The sequence below is a fragment of the Salvelinus namaycush genome, chromosome 36 (assembly GCF_016432855.1).
Source record: "Salvelinus namaycush isolate Seneca chromosome 36, SaNama_1.0, whole genome shotgun sequence".
In the NCBI taxonomy this organism is placed as follows: Eukaryota; Metazoa; Chordata; class Actinopteri; order Salmoniformes; family Salmonidae; genus Salvelinus; species Salvelinus namaycush.
This window is the reverse complement of record NC_052342.1, coordinates 15,870,772-15,892,745: the sequence shown is the minus strand read 5'-3', so window position 1 is coordinate 15,892,745 and position 21,974 is coordinate 15,870,772. Positions and strand designations below refer to the sequence as shown.

Here is a 21,974-nt window from a genome sequence, read left to right as displayed (position 1 = left end):
TAGGATGTCTGTCTCTCTGGTTATGAAACTATCTTTATGATGTGGTTAGGATGTCTGTCCTCTGGTTATGTAACTATCTTTATGATGTGGTTAGGATGTCTGTCTCTCTGGTTATGTAACTTATCTTATGATGTGGTAGGATGTCTGTCTCCCTCTGGTTATGTAACTATCTTTATGATGTGGTTAGGATGTCTGTCTCTCTGGTTATGAAACTATCTTTATGTGTGGTTAGGATGTCTGTCTCTCTCTGGTTATGAATATCTTTATGATGTGGTTAGGATGTCTGTCTCTCTGGTTATGAAACTATCTTATGATGTGGTTAGGATGTCTGTCTCTCTCTGGTTAGTAATATCTTTATGATGTGGTTAGGATGTCTGTCTCTCTGGTTATGTAACTATCTTTATGATGTGGTTAGGATGTCTGTCTCTCTCTGGTTATGTAACTATCTTATGATGTGGTTAGGATGTTGTCTCTCGGTTATGAACTATCTTTATGATGTGGTTAGGATGTCTGTCTCTCTGGTTATGTAAACTATCTTTATGATGGGTTAGGATGTCTGTCTCTCTCTGCGTTATGTATATCTTTATGATGTGGTTAGGATGTCTGTCTCTCTCTGGTTATGTACTATCTTTATGATGTGGTTAGGATGTCTGTCTCTCTCTGTTATGCTATATCTTTATGATGTGGTTAGGATGTCTGTCTCTCTCGGTTATGAACTATCTTATGATGTGGTTAGGATGTCTGTCTCTCTCTGGTTATGTAAACTATCTTTATGATGTGGTTAGGATGTCTGTCTCTCTGGTTATGTAACTATTTTATGATGTGGTTAGGATGTCTGTCTCTCTCTGGTTATGTAACTATCTTTATGATGTGGTTAGGATGTCTGTCTCTCTCTGGTTATGTAACTATCTTTATGATGTGGTTAGGATTTCTGTCTCTTGGTTATGAAACTATCTTTATGATGTGGTTAGGATGTCTGTCTCTCTCTGGTTATGAAACTATCTTTATGATGTGGTTAGGATGTCTGTCTCTCTGGTTATGAAACTATCTTTAGATGTGGTTAGGATCTGTCTCTCTGCGTTATGTAACTTCTATGATGTGGTTAGGATGTCTGTCTCTCTCTGGTTATGAACTATCTTTATGATGTGGTTAGGATGTTGTCTCTCTTGGTTATGTAAACTATCTTTAGATGTGGTTAGGATGTCTGTCTCTCTCTGGTTATGAACTATATTTATGATGTGGTTAGGATGTCTGTCTCTCTGGTTATGAACTAACTTTATGATGTGGTTAGGATGTCTGTCTCTCGGTATGAAACTATCTTTATGATGTGGTTAGGATGTGTCTCTCTCTGGTTATGAAAACTATCTTTATGATGTGGTTAGGATGTCTGTCTCTCTCTGGTTATGTAAACATCTTTATGATGTGGTTAGGATGTCTGTCTCTCTCTGGTTATGTAACACTTTATGATGTGGTTAGGATGTCTGTCTCTCTGGTTATGAAACTATCTTATGATGTGGTTAGGATGTCTGTCTCTCTGGTTATGTAACTATCTTTATGATGTGGTTATGATGTCTGTCTCTCTCTGGTTAGTAAACTATCTTTTATGTGGTTAGGATGTCTGTCTCTCTCTGGTATGTAACTATCTTTATATGTGGTTAGGATGTCTGTCTCTCTCTGGTTATGTAACTATCTTTAGATGTGGGTAGGATGTCTGTCTCTCTCTGGTTATGTAACTATCTTTATGATGTGGTTAGGATGTCTGTCTCTGGTTATGAAACTATCTTTATGATGTGGTTAGGATGTCTGTCTCTCTTGGTTATGTAACTATCTTTATGATGTGGTTAGGATGTCTGTTCTCTGGTTATGAAACTATCTTTATGATGTGGTTAGGATGTCTGTCTCTCTGGTTATGAAAATATCTTTATGATGTGGTTAGGATGTCTGTCTCTCTGGTTATGAAACTATCTTTATGATGGGGTTAGGATGTCTGTCTCTCTCTGGTTATGTAACTATCTTTATGATGTGGTTAGGATGTCTGTCTCTCGGTTATGTAACTATCTTTATGATGTGGTTAGGATGTCGTCTCTCTCTGGTTATGTAAATATTTATGATGTGGTTAGGATGTCTGTCTCCTGGTTATGAAACTATCTTTATGATGTTGTTAGTATGTCTGTCTCTCTGGTTATGAAACTATCTTTATGATGTGGTTAGGATGTCTGTCTCTCTGGTTATGAAACTATCTTTATGATGTGGTTAGGATGTCTGTCTCTCTGGTTATGTAACTATCTTTATGATGTGGTTAGGATGTCTGTCTCTTTCTGGTTATGAAACTATCTTTATGATGTGGTTAGGATGTCTGTCTCTCTGGTTATGAAACTATCTTTATGATGTGGTTAGGATGTCTGTCTCTCTTGGTATGAACTATCTTTATGATGTGGTTAGGATGTCTGTCTCTCTCTGGTTATGTAACTATCTTATGATGTGGTAGGATGTCTGTCTCTCTGGTTATGTAACTATCTTTATGATGTGGTTAGGATGTCTGTCTCTCTCTGGTTATGTAAACTATCTTTATGATGTGGTTAGGATGTCTGTCTCTCTTGGTTATGAAACTATCTTTATGATGTGGTTAGGATGTCTGTCTCTCTCTGGTTATGAAACTATCTTTATGATGTGGTTAGGATGTCTGTCTCTCTCTGGTATGAAACTATTTATGATTGGTTAGGATGTCTGTCTCTCTGGTTATGTAACTATCTTTATGATGTGGTTAGGATGTCTGTCTCTCTCTGGTTATGAAACTATCTTATGATGTGGTTAGGATGTCTGTCTCCTCTGGTTATGTAACTATCTTTATGATGTGGTTGGATGTCTGTCTCTCTTGGTTATGAAACTATCTTTATGATGTGGTTAGGATGTCTGTCTCTCTTGGTTATGAAACTATCTTATGATGTGGTTAGGATGTCTGTCTCTCTCTGGTTATGAACTATCTTTATGATGTGGTTAGGATGTCTGTCTCTCTTGGTTATGAAACTATCTTTATGATGTGGTTAGGATGTCTGCTCTCTGGTTATGTAACTATCTTTATGATGTGGTTAGGATGTCTGTCTCTCTTGGTTATGTAACTATCTTTATGATGTGGTTAGGATGTCTGTCTCTCTCTGGTTATGTAACTATCTTTATGATGTGGTTAGGATGTCTGTCTCTCTCTTATGTTAAACTTTAGATGTGGTTAGGATGTCTGTCTCTTCTGGTTATGAAACTATCTTTAGATGTGGTTAGGATGTCTGTCTCTCTCTGGTTATGAACTATCTTTATGATGTGGTTAGATGTCTGCTCTCTTGGTTATGTATCTATGAGTGTTAGGATGTCTGTCTCTCTCTGGTATGTACTATCTTTATATGTGGTTAGGATGTCTGTCTCTCTGGTTATGTAACTATCTTTAGATGTGGTTAGATGTCTGTCTCTCTTGGTTAGTAACTATCTTTATGATGTGGTTAGGATGTCTGTCTCTCTGGTTATGAAACTATCTTTATGATGTGGTTAGGATGTCTGTCTCTCTCTGGTTATGTAACTATCTTTATGATGTGGTTAGGATGTCTGTCTCTCTGGTTATGAAACTATCTTTATGATGTGGTTAGGATGTCTGTCTCTTCTGGTTATGAAATATCTTTATGATGTGGTTAGGATGTCGTCTCTTGGTTATGAAACTATCTTTATGATGTGGTTAGGATGTCTGTCTCTCTCTGGTTATGTAACTATCTTATGATGTGGTTAGGATGTCTGTCTCTCTGGTTATGAACTATCTTTATGATGTGGTTAGGATGTCTGTCTCTCTCTGGTTATGTAACTATCTTTATGATGTGGTTAGGATGTCTGTCTCTCTGGTTATGGAACTATCTTTATGATGTGGTTAGGATGTCTGTCTCTCTGGTTATGAAACTATCTTTATGATGTGGTTAGGATGTTCTGTCTCTCTGGTTATGAAACTATCTTTATGATGTGGTTAGGATGTCTGTTCTCTCTGGTTATGAACTATCTTTATGATGTGGTTAGGAGTCTGTCTCTCTGGTTATGAAACTATCTTTATGATGTGGTTAGGATGTCTGTCTCTCTGGTTATGAAACTATCTTTATGATGTGGTTAGGATGTCTGTCTCTCTGGTTATGAAACTTACTTTTTGATGTGGTTAGGATGTCTGTCTCTCTCTGGTTATGAACTATCTTTATGATGTGGTTAGGATGTCTGTCTCTCTGGTTATGTAACTATCTTTATGATGTGGTTAGGATGTCTGCTCTCTCTGGTTATGAACTATCTTTATGAGTGGTTAGGATGTCTGTCTCTCTCTGGTTAGTAAACTATCTTATGATGTGGTTAGGATGTCTGTCTCTCTCGGTTATGAAACTATTTTATGATGTGGTTAGGATGTCTGTCTCTCTCTGGTTATGAAACTATCTTTATGATGTGTTAGGATGTCTGTCTCTCTCTGGTATGAACTATCTTTATGAGTGTGGTTAGGATGTCTGTCTCTTCTGGTTATGAACTATCTTTATGATGTGGTTAGGATGTCTGTCTCTCTCTGGTTATGTAACATTCTTTATGATGGTTAGGATGTCTGTCTCTCTCTGGTTATGAAACTATCTTTATGATGTGGTTAGGATGTCTGTCTCTCTGGTTATGAAACTATCTTTATGATGTGGTTAGGATGTCTGTCTCTCTGGTTATGAAACTATCTTTATGATGTGGTTAGGTGTCTGTCTCTGGTTATGAAAATCTTTATGATGTGGTTAGGATCTGTCTCTCTGGTTATGAACTATCTTTATGATGTGGTTAGGATGTCTGTCTCTCTGGTTATAAACTATCTTTATGATGTGGTTAGGATGTCTGTCTCTCTCTGGTTATGTAACTATCTTTATGATGTGGTTAGGATGTCTGTCTCTCTCTGGTTATGAAACTATCTTTATGATGTGGTTAGGATGTCTGTCTCTCTGGTTATGAAACTATCTTTATGATGTGGTTAGGATGTCTGTCTCTCTGTTATGAAATATCTTTATGATGTGGTTAGGATGTCTGTCTCTCTCTGTTATGAAACTATCTTATGATGTGGTTAGGATGTCGTCTCTCTCTGGTTATGTATTATCTTTATGATGTGGTTAGGATGTCTGTCTCTCTCTGGTTATGTATATCTTTATGATGTGGTTAGGAGTCTGTCTCTCTTGGTTAGAAACTATCTTATGATGTGGTTAGGATGTCTGTCTCTCTGGTTATGTATATCTTTATGATGTGGTTAGGATGTCTGTCTTCTCTTGGTTATGTATATCTTATGATGTGGTTAGGATGTCTGTCTCTCTCTGGTTATGTATATCTTATGATGTGGTTAGGATTCTGTCTCTCTCTGGTTATTATATCTTTATGATGTGGTTAGGATGTCTGTCCTCTCGTGGTATGTATATCTTTATGATGTGGTTAGGATGTCTGTCCTCTCTGGTTATGAAACTATCTTTTGATGTGGTTAGGAGTCTGTCTCTCTGGTTATGTATATCTTTATGATGTGGTTAGGATGTCTGTCTCTCTGGTTATGAAACTATCTTTATGATGTGGTTAGGATGTCTGTCTCCTCTGGTTATGAAACTATCTTGTATGATGTGGTTAGGATGTCTGTCTCTCTGGTTATGTAACATATTTATGATGTGGTTAGGATGTCTGCTCTCTCTGGTTATTATATCTTTATGATGTGTGTTAGGATGTCTGTCTCTCTGGTTATGAAACTATCTTTATGATGTGGTTAGGATGTCTGTCTCTCTTGGTTATGGAAACTATCTTTATGATGTGGTTAGGATGTCTGTCTCTCTGGTTATGAACTATCTTTATGATGTGGTTAGGATGTCTGCTCTCTGGTTATGAAACTATCTTTATGATGTGGTTAGGATGTCTGCTCTCTCTGGTTATGTAACTATCTTTATGATGTGGTTAGGATGTCTGCTCTCTCTGGTTTTGAAACTATCTTTATGATGTGGTTAGGATGTCTGTCTCTCTGGTTAGAAACTATCTTTATGATGTGTTAGGATGTCTGTCTCTCTTGGTTATGTAACTATCTTTATGATGTGGTTAGGATGTCTGTCTCTCTGGTTATGTAACTATCTTTATGATGTGGTTAGGATGTCTGTCTCTCTCTGGTTATGAAACTATCTTTATGATGTGGTTAGGATGTCTGTCTCTCTCTGGTTATGTAACTATCTTTATGATGTGGTTAGGATGTCTGTCTCTCTCTGGTTATGTAACTATCTTATGATGTGGTTATGGATGTCGTCTCTCGTTATGAAACTATCTTTATGATGTGGTTAGGATGTCTGTCTCTTCTGGTTATGAAATATCTTTATGATGTGGTTAGGATGTCTGTCTCTTGGTTATGAAACTATCTTTATGATGTGGTTAGGATGTCTGCTCTCTGGTTATGTAACTATCTTTATGATGTGGTAGGATGTCTGTCTCTCTCTGGTTATGTAAACTATCTTTATGATGTGGTTAGGATGTCTGTCTCTCTCTGGTTATGTAACTATCTTTATGATGTGGTTAGGATGTCTGTCTCTCTGGTTATGTAACTACTTATGATGTGGTTAGGAGTCTGTCTCTCTGGTTATGAAACTATCTTTATGATGTGGTAGGATGTCGTCTCTCTCTGGTTATGTAACTATCTTTATGATGTGGTTAGGATGTCTGTCTCTCTCGGTAGTATATCTTTATGATGTGGTTAGGATGTCTGTCTCTCTCTGGTATATTAATATCTTTATATGTGGTTAGGATGTCTGTCTCTTGGTTATGAAACTATCTTTATGATGTGGTTAGGATGTCTGTCTCTCTTGGTTATGTAACTACTTCTGATGTGGTTAGGATGTCTGTCTCTCTTGGTTATGAAACTATCTTTATGATGTGGTTAGGATGTCTGTCTCTCTCTGGTTATGTAACTATCTTTATGATGTGGTTAGGATGTCTGCTCTCTCTGGTTATGAAACTATCTTTATGATGTGGTTAGGATGTCTGTCTCTCTGGTTATGAAAATATCTTATGATGTGGTTAGGATGTCTGTCTCTCTGGTTATGAAACTATCTTTATGAGTGGTTAGGATGTCTGTCTCTCTGGTTATGTAACATTCTTTATGATGTGGTAGGATGTCTGTCTCTCTGGTTATGTAACTATCTTTATGATGTGGTTAGGATGTCTGTCTCTCTCTGGTTATGTAACTATCTTTATGATGTGGTTAGGATGTCTGTCTCTTGGTTATGAACTATCTTTATGATGTGGTTAGGATGTCTGTCTCTCTGGTATGAAACTATCTTTATGATGTGGTTAGGATGTCTGTCTCTCTGGTTATGAAACTATCTTTATGATGTGGTTAGGATGTCTGTCTCTCTGGTTATGTAACTATCTTTATGATGTGGTTAGGATGTCTGTCCTCGGTTATGAAACTATCTTTATGATGTGGTTAGGATGTCTGTCTCTCTGGTTATGAAACTATCTTTATGATGTGGTTGGATGTCTGTCTCTCTCTGGTTATGAAACTATCTTTATTATGTGGTTAGGATGTCTGTCTCTCTCTGGTTATGAACTATCTTTATGATGTGGTTAGGATGTCTGTCTCTCTGGTTATGTAACTATCTTTATGATGTGGTTAGGATGTCTGTCTCTCTGGTTATGTAACTATCTTTATGATGTGGTTAGGATGTCTGTCTCTCTCTGGTTATGTAAACTATCTTTATGATGTGTTAGGATGTCTGTCTCTCTCGGTTATGAAACTATCTTTATGATGTGGTTAGGATGTCTGTCTCTCTCTGGTTATGAAACTATCTTTATGATGTGGTTAGGATGTCTGTCTCTCTCTGGTTAGAAACTATCTTTATGATGTGGTTAGGATGTCTGTCTCTCGTGTTATGAACTATCTTATGATGTGGTTAGGATGTCTGTCTCTCTCTGGTTATGTAACTATCTTTATGATGTGTTAGGATGTCTGTCTCTCTCTGGTTATGAAACTATCTTTATGATGTGGTTAGGATGTCTGTCCTCTCTGGTTATGAAACTATCTTTATGATGTGGTTAGGATGTCTGTCTCTCTGGTTATGAAACTATCTTTATGATGTGGTTAGGATGTCTGTCTCTCTGGTTATGAAACTATCTTTATGATGTGGTTAGGATGTCTGCTCTCTCTGGTTTGAACTATCTTATGATGTGGTTAGGATGTTCTGTCTCTCTCTGGTTATGAACTATCTTATGATGTGGTTAGGATGTCTGTCTCTCTCGGTTATGATAACTATCTTTATGATGTGTTAGGATGTCGTGTCCTCTCTGTTATGAACTATCTTTATGATGTGGTTAGGATGTCTGTCTCTCTCTGGTTATTGAAACTATCTTTATGATGTGGTTAGGATGTCTGTCTCTCTGGTTATGTAACTATCTTATGATGTGGTTTGGATGTCTGTCTCCTCTGGTTATGAAACTATCTTTATGATGTGGTTAGGATGTCTGTCTCTCTCTGGTTATGTACTATCTTTATGATGTGTTAGGATGTCTGTCTCTCTCGGTTATGTAACTATCTTATGATGTGGTTAGGATGTCTGTCTCTCTGGTTATTGTAAACTATCTTATGAAGTGGTTAGGATGTCTGTCTCTCTCTGGTTATGTACTATCTTTGATGATGTGGTTAGGATGTCTGTGCTCTCTCTGGTTATGTACTATCTTTATGATGTGGTTAGGATGTCTGTCTCTCTCTGGTTATGAACTATCTTTATGATGTGGTTAGGATTCTGTCTCTCTGGTTATGTACTATCTTTATGATGTGGTTAGGATGTCTGTCTCTCTCGGTTATGTACTATCTTTATGATGTGGTTAGGATGTCTGTCTCTCTCTGGTTATGAAACTATCTTTATGATGTGGTTAGGATGTCTGTCTCTTCTGGTTATGTATATCTTTATGATGTGGTTAGGATGTCTGTCTCTCTGGTATGGAAACTATCTTTATGATGTGGTTAGGATGTGTCTGTCTCTCTGGTTATGAAACTATACTTTATGATGTGGTAGGATGTCTGTCTCCTCTGGTTATGTAACTATCTTTATGATGTGGTTAGGATGTCTGTCTCTCTCTGGTTAACATATCTTTATGATGTGTGGTTAGGATGTCTGTCTCTCTGGTTATGAAACTATCTTTATGAGTGTGTTAGGATGTCTGTCTCTCTGGTTATGAAACTATCTTATGATGTGGTTAGGATGTCTGTCTCTCTGGTTATGAAACTATCTTTATGATGTGGTTAGGATGTCTGTCTCTCTGGTTATGAAACTATCTTTATGATGTGTTAGGATGTCTGTCTCTCTGGTTATGAAATATCTTTATGATGTGGTTAGGATGTCTGTCTCTCTTGGTTATGAAACTATCTTTATGATGGGTTAGGATGTCTGTCTCTCTGGTTATGAAACTATCTTTATGATGTGGTTAGGATGTCTGTCTCTCTGGTATGTAACTATCTTTATGATGTGGTTAGGATGTCTGTCTCTCTCTGGTTATGTATAATATCTTTATGATGTGTTAGGATGTCTGTCTCTCTCTGGTTATGAAATATCTTTATAGGGGTTTAGGATGTCTGTCTCTCTCTGGTTATGAAACTATCTTTATGATGTGGTTAGGATGTCTGTCTCTCTCTGGTTATGATATATCTTTATGATGTGGTTAGGATGTCTGTCTTCTCTGGTTATGTATTATCTTTATGATGTGGTTAGGATGTCTGTCTCTCTCTGGTTATGTATTTATCCTTATGATGTGGTTAGGATGTTGTCTCTCTCTGGTTAGTAATTCTTTATGATGTGGTTAGGATGTCTGTCTCTCTCTGGTTATGTATTTATCTTTATGATGTGGTTAGGATGTCTGTCTCTCTCTGGTTATGAAACTATCTTTATGATGTGGTTGGATGTCTGTCTCTCTGGTTATGAAACTATCTTTATGATGTGGTTAGGATGTCTGTCTCTCTCTGGTATGTAACTATCTTTATGATGTGGTTAGGATGTCTGTTTCTCTCTGGTTATGAACTATCTTTATGATGTGGTTAGGTGTCTGTCTCTCTGGTTATGAAACTATCTGTATGATGTGGTTAGGATGTCTGTCTCTCTGGTTATGAAACTATCTTTATGATGTGGTTAGGATGTCTGCTCTCTCTGGTTATGAAACTACTTTATGATGTGGTTAGGATGTTCGTCTCTTTGGTTATGAACTATCTTTAGATTTGTATATGGAATAGGATGCCATAACCTGGTTAAAGTAGTAGTATGGAATAGGATGCTATAACCCTGGTTAAAAGTAGTAGTATGGAATAGGATGCTCATAACCCTGGTTAAAAGTGTAGTATAGGAATAGGATGCTATAACCCTGGTTAAAGAGTAGTAGTATGGAATAGGATGCCATAACCCTGGTTAAAAGTAGTAGTATGGAATAGGATGCCATAACCCATGGTTAAAAGTAGGTAGTATGGAATAGGATGCTCATAACCCTGGTTAAAAGTAGTAGTATGGAATAGGATGCCTATAACCCTGGTTAAAAGTAGTAGTATGGAATAGGATGCTATAACCCTGGTTTAAAAGTAGTAGTATGGAATAGGATGCTATAACCCTGGTTAAAAGTAGTAGTATGGAATAGGATGTCATAACCCTGGTTAAAAGTAGTAGTATGGAATAGGATGCTATAACCCTGGTTAAAAGTAGTAGTATGGAATAGGATGCCATAACCCTGGTTAAAAGTATTAGTATGGAATAGGATGCTATAACCCTGGTTAAAAGTAGTAGTATGGAATAGGATGCCATAGCCCTGGTTAAAAGTAGTAGTATGGAATAGGATGCCATAGCCCTGGTTAAAAGTAGTAGTATGGAATAGGATGCTATAACCCTGGTTAAAAGTAGTAGTATGGAATAGGATGCTATAACCCTGGTTAAAAGTAGTAGTATGGAATAGGATGCCATAGCCCTGGTTAAAAGTAGTAGTATGGAATAGGATGCTATAACCCTGGTTAAAAGTAGTAGTATGGAATAGGATGCCATAACCCTGGTTAAAAGTAGTAGTATGGAATAGGATGCTATAACCCTGGTTAAAAGTAGTAGTATGGAATAGGATGCCATAGCCCTGGTTAAAAGTAGTAGTATGGAATAGGATGCCATAACCCTGGTTAAAAGTAGTAGTATGGAATAGGATGCCATAACCCTGGTTACAAGTAGTAGTATGGAATAGGATGCCATAACCCTGGTTAAAAGTAGTAGTATGGAATAGGATGCTATAACCCTGGTTAAAAGTAGTAGTATGGAATAGGATGCCATAACCCTGGTTAAAAGTAGTAGTATGGAATAGGATGCTATAACCCTGGTTAAAAGTAGTAGTATGGAATAGGATGCTATAACCCTGGTTAAAAGTAGTAGTATGGAATAGGATGTCATAACCCTGGTTAAAAGTAGTAGTATGGAATAGGATGCCATAACCCTGGTTAAAAGTAGTAGTATGGAATAGGATGCCATAACCCTGGTTAAAAGTAGTAGTATGGAATAGGATGCTATAACCCTGGTTAAAAGTAGTAGTATGGAATAGGATGCTATAACCCTGGTTAAAAGTAGTAGTATGGAATAGGATGCCATAACCCTGGTTAAAAGTAGTAGTATGGAATAGGATGCCATAACCCTGGTTAAAAGTAGTAGTATGGAATAGGATGCTATAACCCTGGTTAAAAGTAGTAGTATGGAATAGGATGCTATAACCCTGGTTAAAAGTAGTAGTATTGAATAGGATGCTATAACCCTGGTTAAAAGTAGTAGTATGGAATAGGATGCCATAACCCTGGTTAAAAGTAGTAGTATGGAATAGGATGCTATAACCCTGGTTAAAAGTAGTAGTATGGAATAGGATGCTATAACCCTGGTTAAAAGTAGTAGTATGGAATAGGATGCTATAACCCTGGTTAAAAGTAGTAGTATGGAATAGGATGCCATAACCCTGGTTAAAAGTAGTAGTATGGAATAGGATGCCATAACCCTGGTTAAAAGTAGTAGTATGGAATAGGATGCCATAACCCTGGTTAAAAGTAGTAGTATGGAATAGGATGCTATAACCCTGGTTAAAAGTAGTAGTATGGAATAGGATGCTATAACCCTGGTTAAAAGTAGTAGTATGGAATAGGATGCTATAACCCTGGTTAAAAGTAGTAGTATGGAATAGGATGCTATAACCCTGGTTAAAAGTAGTAGTATGGAATAGGATGCTATAACCCTGGTTAAAAGTAGTAGTATGGAATAGGATGCTATAACCCTGGTTAAAAGTAGTAGTATGGATAGGATGCTATAACCCTGGTAAAGTAGTAGTAGCATAGGCTATAACCCTGGTTAAAAGTAGTAGTATGGAATAGGATGTCATAACCCTGGTTAAAAGTAGTAGTATGGAATATGATGCCATAACCCTGGTTAAAAGTAGTAGTATGGAATAGGATGCTATAACCCTGGTTAAAAGTAGTAGTATGGAATAGGATGCTATAGCCCTGGTTAAAAGTAGTAGTATGGAATAGGATGCTATAACCCTGGTTAAAAGTAGTAGTATGGAATAGGATGCTATAACCCTGGTTAAAAGTAGTAGTATGGAATAGGATGCCATAACCCTGGTTAAAAGTAGTAGTATGGAATAGGATGCTATAACCCTGGTTAAAAGTAGTAGTATGGAATAGGATGCCATAACCCTGGTTACAAGTAGTAGTATGGAATAGGATGCTATAACCCTGGTTAAAAGTAGTAGTATTGAATAGGATGCCATTTTGAATGCAGCCTCAGAGTTGTGTGTGTGTCTAAGGTGAAAATCCCCATGTAAATGAGCAGAAGAAGAGACTGCAAAAAGACAGAGACTGACAGAAGCTTGATCTGATTTAGAGATAGGTGGTGTATGACTGTGTCCCAAATGGCACCCTATTCCCTATATAGTGCACTACTTTAGACCAGACTCTGATCAAACGATACACAGGGAACAGGGTGCCTTTTGGGACTAAACCTAGGTGTTGAGAGTTTGAAGGGGGAAGTGGTGAGCCCTATCTCACTGAGAGGTGTCAGGGGGGAAAGACTGATGCTATCTGGAGAGATGGTGGGATGGTGAGACCCAGATCAACACCTTTGACACATTGGATGGGAAATACACACACACACACACACACACACACACACACACACACACACACACACACACACACACACACACACACACACACACACACACACACACACACACACACACACACACACACACGGCAGATCACCGTGGAACCCACAGTGGAGCTGGGCTGTACTGTTAAAGTGCTATTTTGTGTTATTTCAGAGCAGAGAGCACTGTCTTCTTGTAGTGTTTCTCAGGACACACACACAAACTTTAGAAAAAAAGCACGCTTAAAAACCTCTCATAAAAGTCTAGATAGTACATAGTGTTAGTAACAGTTGAGAGTGAGTATCTAAAAAGCTAGATCTAGGCAGTTTGGAGGTCAGTCTGTGATATTGAAAAAGACAACAAGTTGACAGACCAAACAGAACCCTGTGGGTGATGGTGAAGCATAGAAAAGGATCAGGTCCTCATATCTTTGCAATAAACCCAACACAGCCATGCAATCTCCATAGACAAACATTGGCAGTAGAATGACCTTAATGAAGAGCTCAGTGACTTTTAACGTGGCACCATCATAGGATGCCACCTTTCCAACAAGTCAGTTCGTCAAATTCCTGCCCTGCTAGAGCCGCACGGCCAAACGTAAGTGCTGTTATTGTGATGTGGAAACGTCTAGGAGCAACAATGGCTCAGCCGCAAAGTGGTAGGCCACACAAGCTCACAGAACAGGACCGCTGAGTGCTGAAGTGCGTAAAAATAGTCTGTCCTTGGTTGCAAACCGCACTACCAAGTTCCAAACTGTGTCTGGAAGCAACGTCAGCCCAATAACTGTTCGTCGGGAGCTTCATGAAATGGGTTTCCATGGCCGAGCAGCCACACACAAGCCTAAGATCGCCATGCACAATGCCAAGCGTCAACTGTTGAGGTGCAAAGCTCACCGCCATTAGACTCTGGAGCAGTGGAAATGCGTTCTCTGGAGTGATGAATCGCACTTCACCAGGTGCCATTTAAAAAAAAAATGATTTACTTAACCTTTATTTAACTAAGCAAGTCAGTTAAGAACAAATTCTTATTTAAAATGACGGCCTAGGAACAGTGGGTTAACTGCCTTGTTCAGGGGCAGAACGACAGATTTTTACCTTGTCAGCTCAGGGATTCGATCTACCAACCTTTCGTCACTGGCCCAACGCTCTAATCAATAGGCTACCTGCTGTCCCAAATCCAACGGATTATTCTGGGTTTGGCGGATACCAGGAGAATGCTACCTGCCCAAATGCATAGTGCCAACTGTAAAGTTTGGTGGAGGAGGAATAATGGTCTGGGGCTGTTTTTCATGATTTGGGCTAGGCTCCTTAGTTCCAATGAAGGGAAATCTTAATGCTACAGCATACAATGACATTCTAGACGATTCTGTGCTTCCAACTTTGTGGCAACAGTTTGGGGAAGGCCCTTTCCTGTTTCAGCATAACAATGCCCCCGTGCACAAAGCGAGGTCCATACAGAAATGGTTTGTCGAGATCGGTGTGAAAGAACTTGACTGACCTTAACAGAGCCCTGACCTCAACCCCATCGAACACCTTTGGGATGAATTGGAACGACAATTGCGAGCCAGGCCTAATCGCCCAACATCAGTGCCCGACCTCACTAATGCTCTTGTGGCTGTCCCCGCAGAAATGTTCCAACATCTAGTGGAAGCCTTCCCAGAATAGTGGAGGCTGTTATAGCAGCAAAGGGGGGATCAACTTCATATTAATGCCCATGATTTTGAGATGTTCAACGAGCAGGTGTCCACATACATTTGGACATGTAGTTTATTTCCTACAAGCTGATCGAAATGTAAACGTTTCTGAGTTTGTCTGTTCATAGGAGAAAAGTATGAAAAATGAAAAGATTTAATTCCCTTGCCCCAAAAAATGGGGAAATTATTTGTAGGAAGAAGAGAAGTTTCTAGGGAGGTTTTAGATACAGTATTTCTGGTGACAGATGACAGTTGTGTTGAAAGAAACTCTGTCCTCCTCTCCTTCCCTTCCTGCACCCCAGACCATCAAAGATTGACACAACTGTCAGAAAATAATTTTGAGGCAAGGCAACGAGGGTTGGAATCAGTAGAAGAAAACGTACTTTTCCTCAGTGACGGACTGGCCATCTGGCATTTTGGGCAAATGCCAGATGGGCTAGTCCATTCTTAGCCAAGTGGGCCTGTCTAACATGGGTTTTTCACAGAAAATGATCATTATCTGGCTAAAAATGGGGACCTCAATGGAAAAAATTGGCCAGTGTGGGGGCCTCGAGGGAAGAAAATGGGGCAGTGTGTTCGAAATGTGAGGGTCGATTACTGGTCGTAGTCCGCCCCTGATTTTCCTCCTTCCCTCTCCCCTTACCTTGTTCAACCCAGACTCAGACATAGCTCAGTGGCACCACTAAAAAGAAAATGGGAGAAGACCTTAAAATTGTCTGAAAATTATTTAGACAAGTAGAACAGGTTTTATAATGTAACCGCTCCTCAAACTTCATCTGCATGCCCCAGACCTACTGAACCAAAGAAAGATTCAGGAAAAACATTTGGAAATGATTTGGGCAAGGAGAGTGAAGTTTCAGGGGGTTTAGATATGTTTTGGGGTAAAAACAAGGATTGCTGTAGCCTTAGGTCTCACCCTGGACTAAAAAGGACTAAAAAAAGATAATTAGATATGATCTAATGACAGATCCCACTCCACCTTCCATCTCCCCTTCCCATCCTCACCCTCCTACCCCCATGTAGGTGTATAGATAGACATGAGTGGCGCCCCCTATGGGTGAGAAGGACCACCCCTACCCGACACTCACCGTCCTCGGTGGGCACGTAGACGTTGAGGTAGAGGCAGTCCTCGCTCTGGTTCTGGATGTAGCCGGCTGCCACATCCAGGTTGTCTGTGAACCACACCGGCAACATGATCTCTGGCAGCACGCCGTGCACGTTCTGCGGGCACACCGGGGCGAACGCTGTGGCGTTGCGGATCTCCTGCCACGAGCCAGGCGCCTCCGGCAGCTGGAAGCGGCGGTCTCCGATGGGCGCGGTGGCATAGGGCACGCCCAGGTACTGCTCCACCGGCCCCAAGATCTCGTTGTTCAGGTCCTTTTTGAGCCCCCGCAGCTTGCCGTAGTTGGTGGTCACCGTGGGCAGCTTGTTGGTGGGGTCTATCTTCTGGCAGGAGGTCAGAGAGAGGCGGAGAGCCAGGCCCAACAGCCAGACTAGACAGGTGTCGGCCATGTTGCAGCGGGGGCGGGGACTAAAGCTGAGACCCCGCCCATTTGGCTTACACAGGGATAGAGGGAAAAGATACATGACCGATAGCTATAGACTCCACCTCCAACTCAACGATTATCGTCCGTCTATGTTAGGGTTCCAAAGAGGACTCAATGTTCATGAAGATATAGAATATTGGAGAGAAAGGGGATAGAAAGAGAATAAGAGAGAAGGGGTAGTTGAGAGTGTTTATGAAAGAAAAAGTGGACCCTCAGAAAGGGTGGAGGTCTGGAGCGAGGGAGTGAGTACAGGAGGATGGGTGGAGGAGGAGTGGTGTAATACAGGGGGGCTGGAGAGGTTGGGGGTTAGGGGGAGACCGGGCGGTCTTTAGAAGGTGTGGTTGTGGTCAGTGTTGGTGTTCTACGGTCGCGGTCGAGAACGGTTCCACGGTCAGAACTCTGTTACGTTCCATCCTCCTGTACGGTCCTCATCACGGTCGATGGCTGCGGTCACAGTTCCTGGTCAACTGTCACCGTCACAAACGGACCCTGCAGAAGAGAGGGGGCAGAGAAGGTGGGAGAGAGGGAAAAGGAGAAAATCACAGATTAAGGATTACTTTTGATATCACAGATGGCCTACCAATCAGTACAGCCCATCATTCATGTCTGTATTGCTATCTGTGAATTTCTAGCAAATGACCTGTAAGTCATTTAGTGTACTGGGAATGAAAATCTATATCAATATCAATATCGTCCCTGACTTATTTCACCCATAAAAACAACCCCTACACATTGTGACGGCTCCAATACATCTATGTAGGGATTCATCACCATCAGCGTTCCAAAGATAACTCACTAAAGTATAGACATAATCACATTGCTCATCCAAGCCCTCTATGATCGTCGCTGATCCATCCTTAGTCCTTATTATGGGCTGTGATCACCATGGAGACGCTATTGATGCCCCAATAGTTATAGATATTAATTTCCTATTGGGCAGCTGTGGCAAAGCTGACAAACACTCACACACACTCAGAAGGATGCACGCTTGGACACTCACACACACAGGGGCCCAAACACAGACATACACACGTGCACACACACACACACACACACACACACACACACACACACACACACACACACACACACACACACACACACACACACACACACACACACACACACACACACACACACACACACAGGATACTGGATTAGACCGGTCTTTCACTGACCGTAAGGGTCAATGGTCAACAGTGGCTGTTTATAAGCAGCTTAGAGAAGCTTCCGGATGCTTTGGATCCCAGCTGCGGCATGCAAACACAAACGCACACACACATCAATAAGTATATACACATATGGGAATGCACCAATCTGCACACACATACTGAGTGAGAGAGAGAGAGAGAGAGAGAGAAATTGAGAGAGGGAGAGAGAGGGAGAGAGAGAGAGAGGGAGAGAGAAAGGGACTATCCAAAACGGAGATGTATGGATAAACCATTTCTCCAATCTTTTTGGCACTAGAATAAAGAACAAACAACAAAAACAGTTACATGATCAAATACAAATCTTAGAATCATCTATTAAAGACTGCCAGAAACCACTGGATTCTACAATTAAATTCTACAACCACCTAAAAGAAAGCGATTCCCAAACCTTCCATAACAAAGCCATCACCTACAGAGAGATGAACCTGGAGAAGAGCCCCCTAGGTAAGCTGGTCCAGGTGCTCTGTTCACAAACACAAACAGACCCCACAGAGCCCAAGGACAGCAACACAATTGGACCCAACCAAATCACGAGAAAACAAAAAGATAATTACTTGACACATTGGAAAGATTGAACAAAAAAACTGTAAAGTAGAATGCTATTTGGCCCTAAACAGAGAGTACACATTGGCAGAATACCTGACCACTGTGACTGACACAAAATTAAGGAAAGCTTTGATTATGTACAGACTCAGTGCGCATAGCCTTGCTATTGAGAAAGGCTGCCGAAGGCACACCTGGCTCTCAAGAGAAGACAGGCTATGTGCACACTGCCCACAAAATGAGGTGGAAACAGATCTGCACTTCCTGACCTCCTGCCAAATGTATGACCATATTAGAGATACATATTTCCCTCAGATTACACAGACCTACAAAGAATTTGAAAACAAATCCAATTTTGATAAAGTCCCATATCTATTGGGTGAAATACTACAGTGTGCCATCACAGCAGCAACCAGTGAAGAACAAACACCATTGTAAATACAACCCATATGTATGTTAATTTATTTTCCCTTTTGTACTTGAACTATTTGTACATCGCTACAACACTGTGACATAATATGACGTTTGAAACGTCGTTATTCTTTTGGAACTTATTTTGGAACCTTGTCACAATACAACTGATTGGCTCAAAAGCATTAGAAAGGAACAAAATACATAAATTAACTTTTAACAAGGCATACCTGTTAATTGAAATGCATTCCAGGTGACTACCTCATGTAGCTGGTTGAGAGAATGCCAAGAGTGTGCAAAGCTGACATCAAGGCATACTGTGAAGAATCTAAAATATAACATATACTGTATTTGGATTTGTTTAACACTTTTTTGATAACTAGATGATTCCATGTGTATTATTTCATAGTTTTCATGTCTTCACTATTATTCTACAATGTAGAAAATAATAAAAAATAAAGAAAAACCCTTGAATGAGTAGGTGTGTCCAAACTTTTGACTGGTACTGTATGTTTCCCATGCCAATAAAGCCCCTTGAATTGAATTGAGAGAGGGAGAGAGAGATTTGTCTCTTATATTCCAGTAGCATTGCTTCTCTCTCTCTCTCTCTCTCTCTCTCCGCCCCATCATTAATGTTACTGTCAAGCTGTACTCCTGGGTGGTGTACCAAATGGCACCCTATTCCCTATATAGTGCACTCCTTTTGAACAGGGCCCATAGGGTTCTGGTCAGAAGTACTGCACTATGCAGGGATTAGGATGGCATTTGGAACACAGCCTTAGTCCCTCCAGTTTGTCCCTTGTTATTGGGTTATCACCATCCCATAATTGTTCCATTTAATGTCCTCATTAACTGTATTATTGCTTCAGCTGTCTGGGTTTGCTTTTTGCCAATAAAGCTATTTGTATTTGGAATTGAGGGAGAGGAGACGGTGAGTTAATTTGGAAGCAGAGTTCTGATGGGGCGATGAATTTAAACACAGATAGGTCGATGCAAATAATAAGGAGTCGGTTTTGTGAAGAAAATACTTTCTTTGGTTCAAGGAAATTATAATGTATTTTAGCTCAGTTCATGCAGTTTGGGGTAGAAAAGCATTGCGGATATGATGTGCCTGTAAAGCTAGCGTGACTGTGGGGTGTGTAATTGGAATACAATGAAAATGTTCACCGTGTCCCGACTGTTATATTCCTTGTCCCCGCTTTATTGTACATTCCATCCTGTTATGTTTCTGTCTGTTTCTATTGCTCCCTTGTGTGTCCTCTCTCTCTCTCTTTTCTCCCTCTATTCTTCTTTACGCGTTCCTATTATTTTCTCTCCCCGTCTTTATCCAAATCTTTTAGCCCCTAGAGTGTGCATGCATGCGTGCTTTTGAGTACACACGTTCCAGTTTGTGTGTGTGCCTCCATTCTTATACTGTATGTGTGTGTGTATACACATTTTCCAGTGTATGTGTGTGTGTGAATCAGTATGTGTGTGTGTGTGTGTGTGTGTGTGTGTGTGTGTGTGTGTGTGTGTGTGTCTGTTCACATCCGTGTGTGTGTTTAAACATTCCTGTGTGTGTGTGTGTGTGGGGGGGGCGGGGGGGGTCTATAGTCTCTGTGTGGTTTCTCTTCTCCTAATTAAACCTCAGAGAGAGGAGAGGAGACACCAGAGAAACCTTCCCCACGCACCCAATATCCCAATAACACACCAGGCCACAACACATTCAACTTTCATGCTCAAAAACACATAAAAGAGGCCAAGAGAGGAAGTCTCATCTTAGATCAGGAAGGTATATAGCAAAGAGAGGGTGTTAATATGGAACTGATCTCAAGGCAGATCGTAACTACCTAAGGACTTTGTAACCCTGCTAAACTGATCAGCGTAATAATGGTCAAGGTGACCTCCAGGGTGGAGGACGCATCTGGCCCAGATCAACACTCCGTCCTGGGGCTTGGTTAGAGGACGATCCAGGGTGGACATCGGGGTACTGGCAGATGTTAGGCTGCCTGAGGAACAGCCAGGTGTCAGGGCCCATCTGAGAGGCTTCTAATTGGATAATTGTTTCAATTACGGAGCCTAATTGGCCAAGCTAGCATTGCCGGGGGGGTTGCCGAGGAGCAGCAGGGGGAAAGAGCCAGGGACGGCAGTATTCCAACATCAGAGATGTCACGCCAGCGGGCCACTTTTTTGTTAGGTAGTTCCCACTTGAATACACTCGCTCCCACGCACACACACATACATGATTCATATGAGGGAATACAACATCAGAATAGTATTTTCTCCTGTCCTACGGGGAAAAGGGGAACAGGGGAACAGGGGGAGCACAACACTGACGTGGTGTTGGCAAGCCGCCAGTGTGAAAATAAAAGCATTTCTTTCTGTCACTCAGTCTCTGTCCGTCTGCCCCCCCCCCCCCATGGTATACTTGAAGAATTACTTTGATGGACACTGTTTTATCCCTTTATCCCTTCATTCCTCCAGCCCTCCACTCTTTCATCTCTCCGTCCATCTCATCACGACTTCCAAAGGCTCAGAGTTTTCAGTTCTAAATCAGCTGAGCTCGTTTTAATTACAAAAAAATGATGACAAAATCCCAGTTGACAGTGTGGAGACGGTGTAGCTACCTGACACTGTGTATGTGTTTGGTCTAAGTGTTGGGGAGGTCAATCTGAAGCCTTGACACAGTGACGGTGGAAGACAGTGATTGAGGGAGCAGATTGCCCCTTTAGTCTCTGCGGGTGACAAGAGAAGAGAGAGCAGAGTGGGCGACCCAGTCTGACCCCTCCTGTGACAGGACGACTGCTCGGCATTCTTTGAGGCGGGGCGGCTGGTCGGTCACCATGGTGACAGCAGGCAGACAGCTCAAGACAGAGGTTGGCCATGCCAACGGGCAGGTCAGCAGCAGTTCACACCACTGTCACTAGAACTGTCTCCCTTCTTTATTTATTTATTTTCTTTTATGGTATCGTCCCCCCATCACCGCTCCTCTATCTCTCTGTCTGTCCACCAGGGAGGAAGAGAGGGATGAGTTGACCTAGAGTTCAGTGGGAAAGTCAACGATGGAGAGAGAGAGAGAGAGAGAGAGAGAGAAGAGGAAAGGAAAGGAGAGCCTGAAGAGACAGCAATCAGATACTGCCATATCTCTCGTTCAGACCTGATGATTTGCTTGCAAACTCTCACCTTTCTCTTTCATTTGCTCACCTTTTTCTTTATCTCTCCATTCTCTCTCTCTATTCTCTCTCGCTTTCTCTCTCTCGCTTTCTTTCTATTCTCTCATCATTCTCTTTATTGCTCTCTCTTTCTCTCTCTAATCTCTCACCATTCTCTCTTTCTCTCTCTAATCTCTCACCATTCTCTCTCTCATCATCTTTAGATACATGTTTTCTCTGCTGCTTA

The 21,974-nt window shown here is 40.8% G+C and overlaps 1 protein-coding gene across 1 annotated transcript in view; it reads right to left on the bottom strand.

Moving 5' to 3' along the window:
* Positions 1-16,471, bottom strand: part of LOC120030267 (neuroligin-2-like) — a 264,902-nt gene extending 248,431 nt beyond the window's left edge. Inside the window, exon 1 of the mRNA XM_038975609.1 lies at positions 15,973-16,471. Within this exon, the coding sequence (XP_038831537.1) occupies positions 15,973-16,471 (499 nt within the window). The remainder of the gene's footprint in view (positions 1-15,972) is intronic.
* Between the last annotated feature and the right edge of the window lie 5,503 nt (positions 16,472-21,974).